The following is a 16,038-nucleotide window of genomic DNA, read 5'->3' on the forward strand; positions in this document are numbered from 1 at the left end:
CGAGGATACTTCGGCATGCAGACTGGAGGAGCCGGGAATCGAACCACGACCTTCTGATTGGTGGACGACTGCTCTACCTCCTAAGCCAGCCGCCTACATCAGACTGCTATCATTTAATAATGTTTTTGATATTCCATCTTGGTTACTGACTGGTATTGGTTAAAAAGCCTCAAAGTTATCTGCCTAGACTAGTTCTCAACTTTGTTCTTTATTGCACTGGTTCCAATCTGTTTTTCTGACATAGTGCAATGTTGGAAGTCAGTGAATCACCACTAGCGACCATCAGCTCTTATTTGCACAGAGCTACTTTATTGTGTCTCTCTGTTACAGTTACATTTCTCAGCTGCATCACGCCTCTCAAGTGCTCCCATTTTTAAAACTGCATTTCATGTATTTGGTATATCAAATTACTGTTCATACTGTCAAACACAGGAAATATAGATAATGCATCAGGACTCTCTACTGGTTGACATTTGATAACAAATGATGGACTGGTATTGTGGACAAACAAAACACCTTTGGTGCATATGGCTGTGTTTTATTTTATTCCTTTAAATTGGAGTCATACCTGCGTCTGGAGGTTTTAACTGGGTTGGAGTCCACCTCATCACTCAGCTTGGGAAGTGTGCTTTCCTGAGTATCTGAAAGAGAAAGAGATGTGCTTAGGTTGGCACTGAGAAAAATGCTTAACTATTAAGGTATTAAAGTTGTTCCATGATATGACAACACCATATGAATCACTTTTAAAGTGATCATATCTCACTGATGGAGAGGAAAAATTATTATGCTTTATTGATGTAGGTAATGACTCCCAATGGCATGACTACAGTGATCACTATGATCCCATGATGTGATATTCTGTTATGAATTTGTGGTACAGAAACTTGAATGAATGAAACCTAAATGAACATTACCTCCCATAGTTACCAGTGTTAATACATGCCATTGTACAATGTATTTCCAAAATTGGGTGATTCTGGGTAGTTCACATCAGTTGAAGGAAAAATCTTTTCTCTTGGGTTGAGAAACATATGCTACTTTAAACCATTTAAAAGGAGGATTGAGAAAAAAAATCTGAGAGACAAACTTCACAGAAAAAGCCGTAGGGGCTAAATTTAAAAATAAGAAAATGTTCTTGCATGTGGTTTGATGTGTTTTCAGTGAATGGGATGCTACAGGTCAACCTGTCAGGTCCAGTGGTGTGTTCTGTCCTGAGGCAAAATCAGAGTGACCCTCTCTGGTATTTGACACATCCATATCAGCCATCACCAGGCTGGCCTGGGCCTCCGGGAGGATCGGATCGAAATCTGTCTTGGTGTTGGGGGATGGAGGCTGGCTGGAGTCAGAGGTGGCTAGCTGCTTGGTTTGGCTGGTGCTTGACTGGTTTGTACTGCTGGTTTCCCCACTTAGACTGCCCTCTGTGGTCTGTGAAGGACACACAGAGTCACATAGATGAAACAGAAGGAGAAAGCTTACCTCTAGATCAGTAAAAAATTCTGTCATCCCTCCAACAGGCAGATGGAAAAAACATGTAATTTAAAGCAATATTATGCAACAATTTTACCTTAAATAACAGCTTAAAAATCATTCTGATGGTACACTGACTTGTAATAGGGTGAATGGCGCCCTTTCATTCCCACTCAGTGCCCTTCACACCTGTTCTCGTACTATGTAACTTGGATTGTTGGACCCATGTGGAACATTGGTGGAACACATTCACGTCTTGAGTAATCCCTGCCATCCTTCACTGTTCAAATGTTTTTGGTCAATCAGGATAGCCGAATGCTGACTAGACATGAGTGGACTGTGTGATTGCTGATTTGTACTGAGATGATAATAATAATAATAATACTTTATTGATCCTTGACAGGAAATTGCTTTGTTACAGCAGCAGCACACCAACCATCACCAAATATAAATTAAGATAAAATTAAAAGGGACAAGTGTAATCACGAAGATTGAAAAACAAAGAAAAACAAAAGCAAAGCAAGAGCCATACAAAATACAGAATATACAGAAAATTACAGAATATTGCACTATTAATATTGTATTGCAGTATCTAGCAATACATGGGATATTGCACATAACACAGGATATTGCACGTAAAAGAACTATCCTGTTTTTGAAGCGAAAGTAATATATATACACAAGAGACACACTAAGGTGAAAAGTAAGGAAAGTTGAAGAAAAACACACTAATGTAAAACATGCTACGGAGCTGCTGCAACAGGCTACCGCACCACCGGCGCCATCTTGGCCGGCCGTGATGAATTTTGTGTTTCTTGCCTGATTGATTGATAGGCTTTGTTTTCTGAGCTGTTAGTTTCTTGTGGTTCGCTGCTTTCAGTATCCTCAACTGCTAGGAGCCCAAAAGAATATAATGCACCAGTAGGGTGAAAATTGATTCTGAGATGCATTGTGATTCAGATGTGGACAATTTTGAATTGATTCACAAATGTCAAAAATTGATTATCTAAGTGTTAATCGATAACGGAATGTCAGTGCGGGGGTCAGCAACCCTTTAGCCCCATTGCAGTGGCTCCCTGTAGCTTTGCCAAAAAATAACATGGAACAGCAAGAGGGAGAGAGAAGAGAAAAGGTGAGAGAAAAGTAGATTTAACTGAGTAAGGCTAAGTTAGATTATAGATATAGTAATAACTCTCCTGGCACAGATCCCAAATCCAGTAAAGTTGTTACTAGCTGTCTCTTCTGGGCTTTTGCGCTATTTTCCACACTTTGGAGCTAAGATACAATGTACAGTCTTGAAGATATTTTACTGACACAGTGGTCCCGACACTCTACAACGAGACCAAAAACGAAGTCATAGAATCACTGAAGAAAGCGTTATTAACATTATTAATGTTATTATGGATCACTACAAGTAGTAGTAGTACCAAGAAGCCACACAGTGAGAAAAAAGAAATCACTTGTAGAACAAAAGATGCATCAAGATGGATCAATAATCGCAGCCCTCTGAATCGTAATTGAATTGAATCATGAGGTGCCTAGAGATTCCCACGTCTATGCACCAGTATACCACCTGTAATTACTAAATAAATAAATAAATAACGTCTAGTTTAGAAATTGACTCAAGTGGATTATAAAATAACTGCTGTTCCTTGAGGATTAAAACTACTTACAGATGAATACACTGATCATCTTGTTAATGTTCTGCTGGGAAATCTTGGGTCCTGGCATTCATTTGGATGTTACTTGACACGTACCACCCATCTAAACGTTGTTGCAGACCAAGCCTCCCAAATGACTGAACATGAATTGGAAAGGCACACACGTCTATATTAGGGGTGCAAATCACAAGTTTCATTACGATATGATATTACATCGATTAAATGGACAATGACTCAGTGTTTGCCGATATCACAAAGTCTCCTACGATACGATTTCGTTTTTATTCGATTCAGGAGCCAGTGATTGATATAAGACAATCATATGATGATTTAACACAATCGCTTCCATTCAAATCACACACTAATTAAAATATCATTTGACATTTTTCTTCCTGAGCTCAACCAGACATTTAAATGAAAAACAACCTCCTCTTTTAATAAAAACAGACCCCCTGTTCAATATAAAATGCTGTGTAAACCTGAGTATTTTATCTCAAAGTCGCATGGCTTACACGCAGCATGCAACTTGACTCGTCCTTTCTCCAAAATCCCAAATGTTTCCAGACCACTTATCAAAGTCAGTGAAGATATTGCCTCCGCTCTGGTGACTTATTTCTAGCTGCTTGCTATGGTACTGCTTTTTGTTTGGAGGTGCGCACCCTCAGGCAGAGAAAGACATGCCAGGAGAATTTCAAAATAAAGGCGCATCTGTCATCCCTTGGTTAATGAAGATGTAGCCAGCTTAGACACGTGAAGGTGACAGAGAGGTGAAGCCTGCACTTAATAAAAGTTGTGACGAAACCAGCTGACGTCTCCGCACTTGCTTGACTGATCAGTGTTTTCATTTTGGATTGATGCTATGGGATCATTGATCATTGAATCGATGTATCAGTGTAGATAGATGTATCATTACACTCCTAGTCTTTATACTGTATGGTCTCACAGCTGAAGTTGACAATTCATCAGAGCCAAAACCAAGCCAGGTCCTGGGAGTTTGGGTTTTCTGCGCAGTATCTTAAGTTCTTAGGACAAGGCTCCACTGTCCAGAGACCTCAGATGTTGTACATAGAACTTGCTGGAACCACTCTCCTAGTTTGGGGGTCACGGCCCCTAATGCTCCTACTATGTGGAAGATGAACACTTTGGACTTCATCTTCCACATTTTTTCCAGTTGTTCTTTCAGCCCTGGTACTTCTCAGTCTTCTCATGCTCCTTCTTTCTGATGTTTCTGTAAGCTGGGATCGCCACATCTGTTAATATTGCCCTTTTCTGCTCGTTGTCAGCCACCACTATGTCTGGTTGGTTTGCCAGCAGCTCTTTGTCTGGAACTGGAAGCCCCACAGGATCTCAGCTCTGTTACTCTCAACCAAGGCAAAAGGAAGGGACCTAATTTTGTTCAACCGCCCAAGTTATTCATTTCCCCCCTTTTTGGTACAGCAGTGGATTAATGCAGCATATTTATGGTGCAGATCAACTTAGACAAACTGAAAGCAAAATCAAAACTGAGGAAAAATAATAAAACCTGAAACTCCCCTATAAACAATAGGCAAGAGAATCAAAGGAAACAAACAAGAAACAACTCTGCACTGGGCTATGCCCCATTCCATTTTTTTAACTGTTGGCAGTTAACCCTTTAATGTCCTCACCAAGAAAAAAGCAAAAGAAACATTTTTCCTTTGCGTTGTTTATTTACTTGAGTCAATAATGACAACAATCAATTGTTTTTTGTTTTTTTTACAGACCCCATAGTTTTTAAGATATAGGCTTCTACCAAACACTTGAGAAGTTCTTTCATGGTAAATGCATTAAATACATTTACAAATACAAAAAACATATACAAAAAGTACTAAAATAAAATAATAAAAAGTACATAAAAATAACATTTCAAATAATGAACTTACGGTGGTCTGGTCAGTGTGGCTCTCCTGTGTTGGTGTTCCACCTGCTGAACTACAGAGTCCATTGGACTGCAGAGGGTCCAGTCTCCTCTGCAGGGTGGGGCACCCCTCTCTGTTGTGAGGACTCACCTTCATAACACAACATTTTTTACTTTCTAAGCAACACACTCTTTCCTAACACAAAGAAATGTTTATATACAGTGGCTCACATCTTGTCATTTTACAGTTATTCAGCACGTGGACCAATTATCAGTACAATACCTTGGCCACAGTAAGTAACTCTTGTCCATGATTGGGTGTCAGCAGGAGGCTGGGGAGGTGGGGTGGGGGCTGGATCACAGTGGCTGCTGTGCTTGCCATTCTGTGGGCCATGATGGGGGAGGCTGAGGCCACCATGCTGACATCAGTCTGACTCCCGGAGAGTGGGGTGGTGGGAGGAGGGGGCCTGACAGAGGATCGCAGCTTTGGTTTGGGGGAGCTGTGAGGACTCTGAGTCTTCTGGGGCACCTGGTCTGTTTCCAGAACCTTTTGAGGCTCCACCTGGGCTGATCTGGCTGGAGGGGGTGGCTCTGACACACACCTGTTCATAACAGGGAGGACAAAGATGGCCACACGCACATGCACATCAGGATTATTTCAAAACTCTTTTACTTCTGAGGGAAGTCCATGCGTACCTGCGAAGGGAACTGAGGGCTTCAGTCAAGACTTTGACCCTCTTTAACATGCAGTCCATCTTATGAGGCTCCTCCCTCAGGAAATGCATCGCTTCCAACTCCAGCCTCAGCACTGACCGTATCTTCACTTGCAGCTCTGGAAATTCACCTGGAGGATAACCAGATAAAATGAAAAATGACCTGTACTCTGTGTAAACTGTATAATTCTAAATGTCATCTCTAATTATTTAACAATGGATCCTCAAAGCCTTCCAGCCTTGAACAGGATAAGCAGTTTAGGAAATAACTTTTATAGGGACAACATACTTTGATCTGGACATAATTTTTATCCAGAGTGCCAGATAAAGATTACTTCGAGTATTTACATTGTCCTACATACACAGATCAGCCACAACATTAAGACAGATATGTTGAGGCTGATTGGTGCACAGTTATACAGCTGCTCAGTGTGTGTGCTTAAGCCTACCTCTACCCATGCTTGACAGCTAACTTACTTAACTTCTGCAGCATGCATGTTTGTGGTGTCCACACAGGTGGCCACTACCTATCTTTCTACACTGAGTTTGCCTCAGATAGTGGCCATTAATAGTAGAATGTTGCATTTTGTTATAAATTGTGTTTGTATTTAGACAGAATTTGAAATGATAGAAGAATAAACTTTTTTTTTATTGCATTTTTTCACATCTGTGACATATAAAAATATAGGCACTGAAACTGTAGAGAAAGGTGTAACGTTGGTATTATGATGCCATGCCTGAGCCACACTGCTTATGTGGCTGTGTGGCTGCTCTAACCTGTATATCTGAGTGCCAAAATGAAAGCAAGAGATTTGCAACCTCTCAACCATCGACCTCTCGATCAATTTAACTTCCATCAATCCATCCATTGTTTATACTGCTTATTCGTTAAGGCTTGCGGTGGGGCTGGAGCCTATCACAGGTGACATTGGATGAGAGGCGGCATACACACTGGACAGATGACCAGTCCATAACAGGGCCAACATATATACAAACAACCATTCACACTCACATTCACACCTACAGGCAATTTAAAGTTACCAATTAACCTGATGTATGTCTTTGGACTGTGGGAGGAAGCCAGAGTACTCAGAGGGAACCCACACCAACATGGAGAGAACATGCAAACTCTGCACAGAAAAGTCTTGGATGAATCTAATATTAATACAGTTTTCAATGAATATCAGTAACAGCTGCATGTTTGAGTTTGTATGTATTTGTTCACATCAAGATCAAGATAAACTTATACTTAACTGTCCCTGCTTCAGCCTTGACTACCATGAACATATCAGCATCCATTAAAAGGCAAAAGTTGACAAAGTGCAGAGGTTCATACATTAACAAATCAACTTAGACACAGGCATATGGAAAATAATGTAAACAGAGCAGAGCCTGTCTGACAGTTTATTTCCAGGTACTGAGAACAGGGCTCCTTGCTGTGTACCAACATACTTGGCCAATAAAGTTATCATGTCATTAAACTGACAATAATTACAGCGAATAACAAGCCAGATTTTAATCAGTCTGAATTCCTGGATGCAAATTTTATTTTTTAGCATTCATTAATCATTAAAAATACGACAAAATTCATTCATAATTCCATTTTATTTCAACAATACTGCTGGGATAAATTGATGAATTACTTCATTTAAATGTTGTAGGAGGCTGCTGCACTGATTGCATATGATCCTAAAGATACTATTTTTTTTATTTCGTAATATAACTTTATTGTCCACCTAAGTGGAAATTTGTCTTTGGCTTCACACACATACATACATATACATATATATATATATATATATATATATATATATATATATATATATGTGTGTGTGTGTGTGTGTGTGTGTGTGTACGAGTTATTAAAGTGGCTGCAGTGGATGGTTTTCTTAGGAGAAATTATGATGGCAGTCTGTCTGAAAAGCTAAAAGATGAGGCACAGCACCCCTGCAAGACTAATCCCCTCAGCTACGTCACGTGGTACAGAGTGCTGCCTATATCTGCTAATATTACAGGGTTTATTAGGCCACAGAGTAAAGGATAGACAGACAAGCAGAGAGGAACAGATAGGCAAGAAGATGGTGGACACATAACTAGAATCTAGAATATACTCTCTCTCTCTCTATCTATCTATCTATCTATCTATCTATACAGTGGCAAGAAAAAGTATGCAAACCTTTTGGAAATTCATGGTTTTCTGCATTAATTTGTCATAAAATGTGATCCTCATCTAAGTCAAGGGTATTGACAAATATAATGTGCCTAAAATAATAACACAAATTTTTGTTTTTATCTTTCATGTCTTTATTGAACACACTCATTCAACATTCAAAATGGTAGTGGAGAAAGTAAGTGAACCCTTGGAATTAATAACTGGTTGACCCCCACCCTTGGCAGCAATAACCTCAACCAGGCACTTCCTGTATCAGATCAGACCTGCACATTGTTCAGGAGGAAATTAAGTTAAGTTTCCAGCAGCTTATACAGACAGAAGCAGCACACAGGACAGTTTGCAAACACCACAAAATATAAATAGAATAGAATAAGAATGAATTAAGATAAATATACTGAATATACTGGACTGTATATGGCATTAAGATAAATATACTGAACTGTATATGGCTGGCGGAGGATGAGGTTATTGAGTGTCCGGGTGGGTTACTGCACATTAAGTGGCTACCACTCCTTCCCTTCTGTCCTCCATACTCTATCTCCTCCTCCCCCCAAGAGGAGTTGAGGAGTTGTAGAGCATGGTGGCATGATGGACAAAGGAGTTTTTAAGTCTGTTAGTCCTACACTTGGGCAGGAGCAGCCTTTCACTGAACAGGCTCCTCTGGTTGCTGATGACGGTGTGCAAAGGGTGGCTGGCATTGTCCATAATATCCAGCAGTTTGTCCAGTGTCCTCATCTCTGCCACCGTCACCAGAGAGTCCAGCTTCATGCCGACCACAGAGCCGGCCCGCCTGATCAGTTTATCCAGTCTGTACGTGTCCTTCCTGGATATGCTGCCCCCCCAGCACACCACAGTGTAAAAGAGGACGCTGGCAATTTGCTGCAGATGTTGAAAGACCGCAGTCTCCTTAGGAAGTACAGCCTGCTTTGTGTCTTCCCATACAGGTGGCTGGTGTGTGTTGTCCAGTCCAGTTTATTGTCCAGCCACAGCCCGAGGTATTTGTAGGAGTCCACAGCCTCCACCTCAGCTCCCTCTAACAAGACTGGTCGCGGTCTTGGTCTGGACCTCCCAAAGTTAATGACCAGCTCCTTCGTCTTAGAGGTGTTGAGCTATAGGTGGTTAGTGTGGCACCATGCAGCAAAGTCCCCCACCAGTCTCAGATACTCCCAATGCACCCAACGATGGCTGTGTCATCGGCATACTTCTGTATGTGACACAGCTCCGAGTTGTAACAAAAGTCTGAAGTGTACAAGGTGAAGAGAAGAGGGGCCAGCACTGTGCCCTGGGGGGCTCCAGTGCTGCTGACCACAGTGTCAGATGTGATGTCCTTCAACCTGACATACTGCGGCCTGCCAGTGAGGTAGTTGGAGATCCAGTCCACCAGGTAGGGGTCTGGATGGTATAAAAGGCACTGGAGAAGTCCAAGAAGAGAATCCTCACTGTGCCGCTTCCCTTATCCAGATGGGAGTGGGCTCTGTGTAGCAGGTAGAGGATGGCATCCTCCACACCAACACCTTGCTGGTACGCAAACTGCGGGCAGTCCTGGGCGTGTTGCACCTGGGGTCTGAGAAGGCTGAGGAAGAGCCGCTCCACCGTCTTCATTATGTGTGAAGTGAGTGCCACTGGTCGGAAGTCGTTCAGCTCGCTGGGCTGGTTCTTCTTCAGAACTGGAACGATGCAAGATGTCTTCCAGAGGGTGGGCACTCTCCTTAGCTGCAGGCTAAGGTTGAAGATCCGTTGTAGTGGTTCCCACAGTTCTGCACCGCAGGTCTTCAGTAGTCTTGGACACACTTTGTCTGGGCCTGCTGCTTTCCTGGGCTGGAGCTTCCTCAGCTGTCCTCTGACCTGGTCTGTGGTATGTGATCTGAGGCCGAGATTGTGTTGAGGTGGGGGAGGAGGAGGGGGGTATTAGGGTGTCTGGGGGGGAGGTGTGTGGAGGGAAGAAGGAAAAATGGCTGCGGTGAGGGTGGGGGGGCAAGGGCTAGTTGAACCTGCTGAAGAAGTCAGTTCAGTTTGTTCACCCTCTCCATTGTCCCCCCTACAGCTCTGGTCTTTCTGTTGTGACCTGTGATGGTCTTCACACCTTCCCAGACCTCTCCAGACCTCCCTCATGTTGTTCTCCCTCAGCTTCTACTCCACCTTTCTCCTGTAGCTGTCCTTAGCTTCCCTCACACAGTGTTTCACCTCCTGCTGTGCTGCCTTCATGGCCTCCCTGTCTCTGCTCCTGAAGGCAGCCTTCTTCCTGTTGAGGACAGCCTTGATTTCCCGCGTTACCCATGGCTTGTTGTTAGGGTAACAACGGACCGTCTTGACAGGGGAGACCACGTCTGTGCAGAAGTTCAGGTACTCCGTCAGACAGTGCGTCATCCCCTCTATGTCCTCATCATGCAGGTTGATCAGCACATCCCAGACCGTGGTGTTGTCAGTTTCTCAAGGCACTTTCCATCTCAGGGGACCTTCTGCTGATGGATCAATTTGTCACCGGTTGCTTTTGGACCAGGGGGGTGTACAGTGGCTGTAGGTGAACCAGATTGTGATCAGACTTCCCTAGTGGGGGGAGGGGAGTCGCTCTGTATGCATCCCTTACATTAACATACAGCAGATCAATTGTCCTGTTGTTTCTAGTAGGACAGTCTGCAACCTGATTAAAAACAGCCAAGGTAGAGTCCAAAGTTACGTGGTTAAAGTCCCCAGAGATGATCATAAGTGCCTCAGTGTCTGCAGCCTTACTGTGACGGAATGGATCTTCTCACAGGCAATGGCTGCGTCCACTTTCGGAGGGATGTAACACAGACGGTGATCACGTGACTGAACTCCCTCGGCAGGATAATATGGCCGCAGGCTAACAGCTAGCAGCTCAAGGTCACGGCAACACAAGACTGTCTTTACGGAGATATTAGTGGTGTGCGATACTGCATATTTTGGTATCGATCCGATACCAAGTAAATATGGGCCAGTATAAATACGGTGGATGCGTCAATGAATTGCTTAATCTCAATTAATTTTCATCACCTTAAGTGTTTTTTGTGATGTTTCCTTTTTTATTATTTTTATTATTTTTTTATTATTATTTCCTCCACCATACTTTACGGTTGGGATGATGTTTTCATGATGACATGTAGTGCCCCTTTTATGCCAGATGTAGTTCTGCGTGTTCTTTTCAAATAGTTCAATCTTAGTTTCAGCAGTCCACAAAACATTTTGCCAATACCACTGTGGAGTGTCAATGTGCTCTTTCACAAACTTGCGTGCAGCAATGTTCTTTTTAGTAAGCAGTGACTTCCTTTGTGGTGTCCTGCCATAGACACCCTGCTTGTTCAATGTTTTATGTACTGTAGACTCATGAACACAGATGTTAGCCAGCTCCAATGCTGCCTTCAAATCTTTGGCTGTCACTCGGGGCTGTTTCTTTAACTCACTGATGAGTCTTCTTGTGTTCTTGGGGTCATTTTGACTGGGCGCCCACGTCTCGGTAGAGTAGCCACAGTCCCAAAGTGTCTCCATTTGTAGATTGTTTGCCTAACTGTAGATTGGTGAATTTCTAAAGTCTTTGAAATTACTTTATAACCCTTTCCAGCTTTATGTAAATCAACAATTCTTGATCGTAGATCCTCTGAAAGCTCTTTTTGGCGAGGCATGGCTCACATAAGTGTATTCTTCTTGTGCAGAGCAAACTCAAAATGTTTGAGTGGTTTTTATTATAGATAGACCGATATGGTTTTTTCAGGGCAGATACCGATTATTAGTAGTCAAGGATATTTGGAGCCCATATTCATTTGCAGTAAAAGTGAAAATATTGGCATCAAAATTTTGAATAATACAAACTCCAACACTTCGTTAATGTAATATGCCTTTAAGCATATGTTTATTAAACAGCTTTTCAGATTTGCAACATGTTTATGTTTTGTTTTTTTTTTTAATTTATCTTAGACAATAGGCTCCCAGGCTCAGCAGCATGTCTTATAAAGTTAAATGAAAACTTAAACAAATAAATAGCTCCCTAAAGTTTTCTACAGTAAATAAAGTTTTCCAAAATTTCAATATAACTGAAATGTTATTTTATCTTTCATTTATCTTTAACTTCAAACAAAAACAAAAAGTGCAGGGAGTTCCCAGGGTCAGCAGCATCTCTTATAAAGTTAACTGAAATATTAAATAAATAAATAAACAGCTTCCTGAAGTTTTATAAAGTAAATAAAACAAAGTTAAATAAAATTTGCACAGAAATGTGAGTCTCAAATCAATTAGTAGTCCCAATTGAGCAGCACCAGATTGTGGTGCAAAAAGCAGAGTTGTTCAGCGTGTGTGAGCATTGTCCATGCACAGCTTTCACTGCTGATTGGCTGTTGTCCGTGTCCCGTCTGCGTGTAACCAATCAGATGGTGCTGTGGGCGGGACAATGCTGGAGACAGAGTAGTGACTGCAGACAGAGAGACATGGCTGCATCAGAGCCAAAATAACCCAGTTTTAAATTGATCTCTTGGCCGTCAGATTAAAAAAAAAAGGCAGATGCCGATATGCGTCAAAATGCTGAATATCTGCGCCGATAATCGGCATGGAGGTCATTAATTCAAGGGTTCACATACTTTTTCCACTAGCACTACGAGGTTTTTATGGTTGCTCTCAATAAAAACATGAAAGGTGATTTTTTTGTGTTATTATTTTAGGCATATTTGTCAATATCCTTGACTTAGATGAAGATCAGATCACATTTTATGACAAATTAATGCAGAAAACCATGAAATTCCAAAAGGTACACATAGTTTTTCTTGCCACTGTATATCTATAATCTCCCTCTCTCTCTATGTATGTATGTGTATGTATATATATATATATATATATATATATATATATAGAAAGACAGATATAGATATGATGATATTGATATGATTATGTGTCTTGGGAACTGGTTCTGTGTATTCATAGAGCCCAGTGGGGTATGAACAGCTCTCAGAGCTAGTATAGAGCAAGTATAAACGGGTTACAATGAAATTACTGTGGATTCCGTTTTAAAATAGCTAATACTGATCCATTACAGGAAATCTTCTTTGACACACTTTTAATTTTTTCCATGTCAAACTTCTATTGCTTTTTAAGTACGTCACAGTTAACAGTAAACCAGTTCAGTCAAAGTGGAACAGTAAATATACAGCTGCAGCCAGTCATTTCAATGAAAAGGGCAATCAGATGAGTCTGTGGGGCCCACATTATTACAAAATTAAACAGCAGCAAGTCTTTTCTGAAACAAAGTCTCTGGACAATCAAGTTTTTGATTGAACTGGTCTCTGATGAAGAAATAGTCTTTGTAATATGAGTCAACTAAACTTAAATGTAGTATAAAAATGATTGGCTACTGACTGAAAAAAGAGGTCAAACAGAAAAGCAACATTTGTCTTTAATATAATCAAAGATGGATAAAGTTGCTCAGTCACAATTAGTGAGTAGTTTTTATAGAAAAAACAATAACCCCAGGTTAACCCCAGATCACATGAACGATATCTCTGTCATCCCTCCTCCTACTTCAGCCTCTCTAATAATAATAATGGGGCGGCTGTGGCTCAGTAGGTAGAGCCACCAATCCGAAGGGCGGTGGTTCGATTCCTGGCTCCTCCAGTCTGCATGCCGAAGTATCCTTGGGCAAGATACTGAAGCCCAAGTTGCCTCCGATGTTTGTCATCGGTGTGTGAATGTGTGTGTCTGTGCTAGAAAGCACTATTGTATAGAGGTGCTGTATGAATGTGTGTGAATGGGGTGAATGTGATCTGTAGTGTGAAGCGCTTTGAGTGGTCGAAAAGACTAGAAAAGCGCTATATAAGTACAGTCCATTTACCATTTAATAATCCTTAACAACATGAAATTTACCTATGTGATAATTCATATGGGTCAAAATAGAGTTCAAATCTGATACAGCCAAATATTAACGTATTAGTCAATTGCATCTTATTACATGTTTAATCAGCCAACAAAATGATGTGATCTGAGTCAGACAGGTCAATCCAAATTCACTGACCTTTAAGGATAGCCAGATCTTCTCCAACCCTCTGTAGGCGTATTGCTCCCTCCTCCACATCTCTTAAAGTGAGCTGGCCAGGAGGGGAGGTAGTGCTTCTTTGTAAATGGTCCACATAGTCCTCCAGTTCACTGGGAGGAGAAAAATATATCAGTGGTATTAACAGTCAATAGGAAACTGAACTACAATATGTGATAGTCTACTGTAGACATAGCATGGCAGCAGAGAGCACACAGCAGGAGTTCCACAGTACTGATAGTACCGCTGATAACATAATAACAAAATTATTCTAATCACTTGATTCTAATCACTTTATCTACTGTACATAAAAGTGTACAGTGTGATGTGTGCTGAAGTGAGTACTGTATTTTGACATGGAATTGTGAAACTAGTTGACAACAACACTTCACCAAGCAAACCAGTTTGACAATGTCTATGAATTTATGACTCATACTGTGTGTGTGTGTGTGTGTGTGTGTGTGTGTGTGTATGTGTGTGCTGGTTTTGGCCTTCACATTTCTTACAAACCTCCAGGGTTTAGGGTTTAGGGTAAACATACATACTTGGTCTTCCTGAACCTATTCAGATTCTGAGTTCAGCAGGAAAAGCAAGAGAATAAATTAAAATCCAAAAACAACTTAAAATATTAAGCAGAGGGGACTGAGTACATCTGATTAAGTATCATGAGTTTAGTACATGAGTATTTCAGTTCTTTTCTACTTTATCTTTCGAACATTTTAGAGGAAAATTTTACTTTTTAGCAGTAGTTAGTAATTTTTGATGGATTTTTTTTTAATAGTGTTGCATTTATTTGAAAGCTTCAATGATTAAATGATAACTCACCAAAAATATATAAAGCTGTTAAAAAAGTAAAGTTCAGCTGACAGACTTTGTGTTGTACATACTGGTCCTAAATCACTTGCTTATAAATCCAGGTTCTTCTGTTGCTACCAAGGCCTCATGGAGGTGAACTCCTGTTGAGGAGCAGGCCAAGAAGAGAGTAACTCCTCTCTCTTGAGGAAAAGGTGGAGAAGAGGAGAATGAGAAGATTGGAGAACATCTGGGTTTGTTGTCCAGGTGATATCACAGCCATACAGTGATCAATGGTAGCTGGAATTTGGAAGATTTTACACCTAAGTGTGAAAAGGTGAAGGACCCTGAGAGAATGAGATCACTGGCCATCTTTTGTCTATGGAACAAAAGGGAGCAATGTGGTCTGATCCTCCATTTTGTGTGGGCTGATGCCTCACAATAGTCACTTCTTTACTCTTCATATTGACAACTCTACCTCAATCTAGATTTCAACTCTCAACCCAATCAACTCTGACCCACATGTGAACTCTTTTGTGTATGAACTAATGTTGAAACTACACACAACTACAACAACACTTAGTAGCAAAATATTCAATTAATTTTGAACCCTTTTAGCACGTACATCTATGCGTTACATTAACGCACATCTGGACAATCACTGCCACCTTCTAACATTTTTGCACTCTACACTTTACATTTTATATTTTAAACTCAATTATGTATATTTATGTTCCTTGTAAATATAGCTCTTGTTTTTTGCTCTTTTCTTTTACTATAACTGTCCTTAGCACCAATATACCAAGACAAATTCCTTGTATGTGCAAACTTACTTGGCAATAAAGTCTGATTCTGATTCTGATTCTACATACAGTATATATACACAGTTCTTTATATATTCATGTAAACCCACTCAAATTAAAGCTGAGACAAGGTCTGTGATAGATGTTTGGAGACAGGACATGCTGATTTCAAGTGGGCTACTGGAACTCATAGACAAGAACTGAAAATACTGAACTAATGGATTTGCAACATGTTTATGTTTTTTTTTTTTTTTTTTATCTTAGACAATAGATATCTTTGTTTTAAAATTCTAACAAAAAGTGCAGGGAGTTCCCAGGGTCCGCAGGGTCCGCAGTATCTCTTACGAAGGAGTAAGGTTACGACACCTTTGAACTACTGGCCAATAACCTGTCTCTTCACAACACAGAAGCATCGCTCAGGCACCATGGCAGCTAAGTTGAGTAGGCACGGGTCAATACATAAGTAAAGCTGTCAAGGGCATTGCAAAGCACCAGCTACTTGTCGATAGAGCGATCACCCAAGAC

At 40.9% G+C, this 16,038-nt stretch overlaps 1 protein-coding gene across 1 annotated transcript in view; it reads right to left on the bottom strand.

Moving 5' to 3' along the window:
- Window positions 1-1,178: 1,178 nt before the first annotated feature.
- LOC108872478 (sickle tail protein homolog) overlaps window positions 1,179-16,038 on the bottom strand; it is a 68,445-nt gene continuing 53,585 nt past the window's right edge. Inside the window, exons 12-16 of the mRNA XM_018660158.2 lie at window positions 13,901-14,031; window positions 5,701-5,848; window positions 5,288-5,606; window positions 5,030-5,155; window positions 1,179-1,425 (exon numbers count right to left, since the gene is read on the bottom strand). Of these exons, the coding sequence (XP_018515674.2) occupies window positions 1,180-1,425; window positions 5,030-5,155; window positions 5,288-5,606; window positions 5,701-5,848; window positions 13,901-14,031 (970 nt within the window). The 3' untranslated portion in view covers window position 1,179. The remainder of the gene's footprint in view (window positions 1,426-5,029; window positions 5,156-5,287; window positions 5,607-5,700; window positions 5,849-13,900; window positions 14,032-16,038) is intronic.

Source organism: Lates calcarifer, unplaced genomic scaffold, assembly GCF_001640805.2.
Source record: "Lates calcarifer isolate ASB-BC8 unplaced genomic scaffold, TLL_Latcal_v3 _unitig_494_quiver_830, whole genome shotgun sequence".
Lineage (NCBI taxonomy): Eukaryota > Metazoa > Chordata > Actinopteri > Centropomidae > Lates > Lates calcarifer.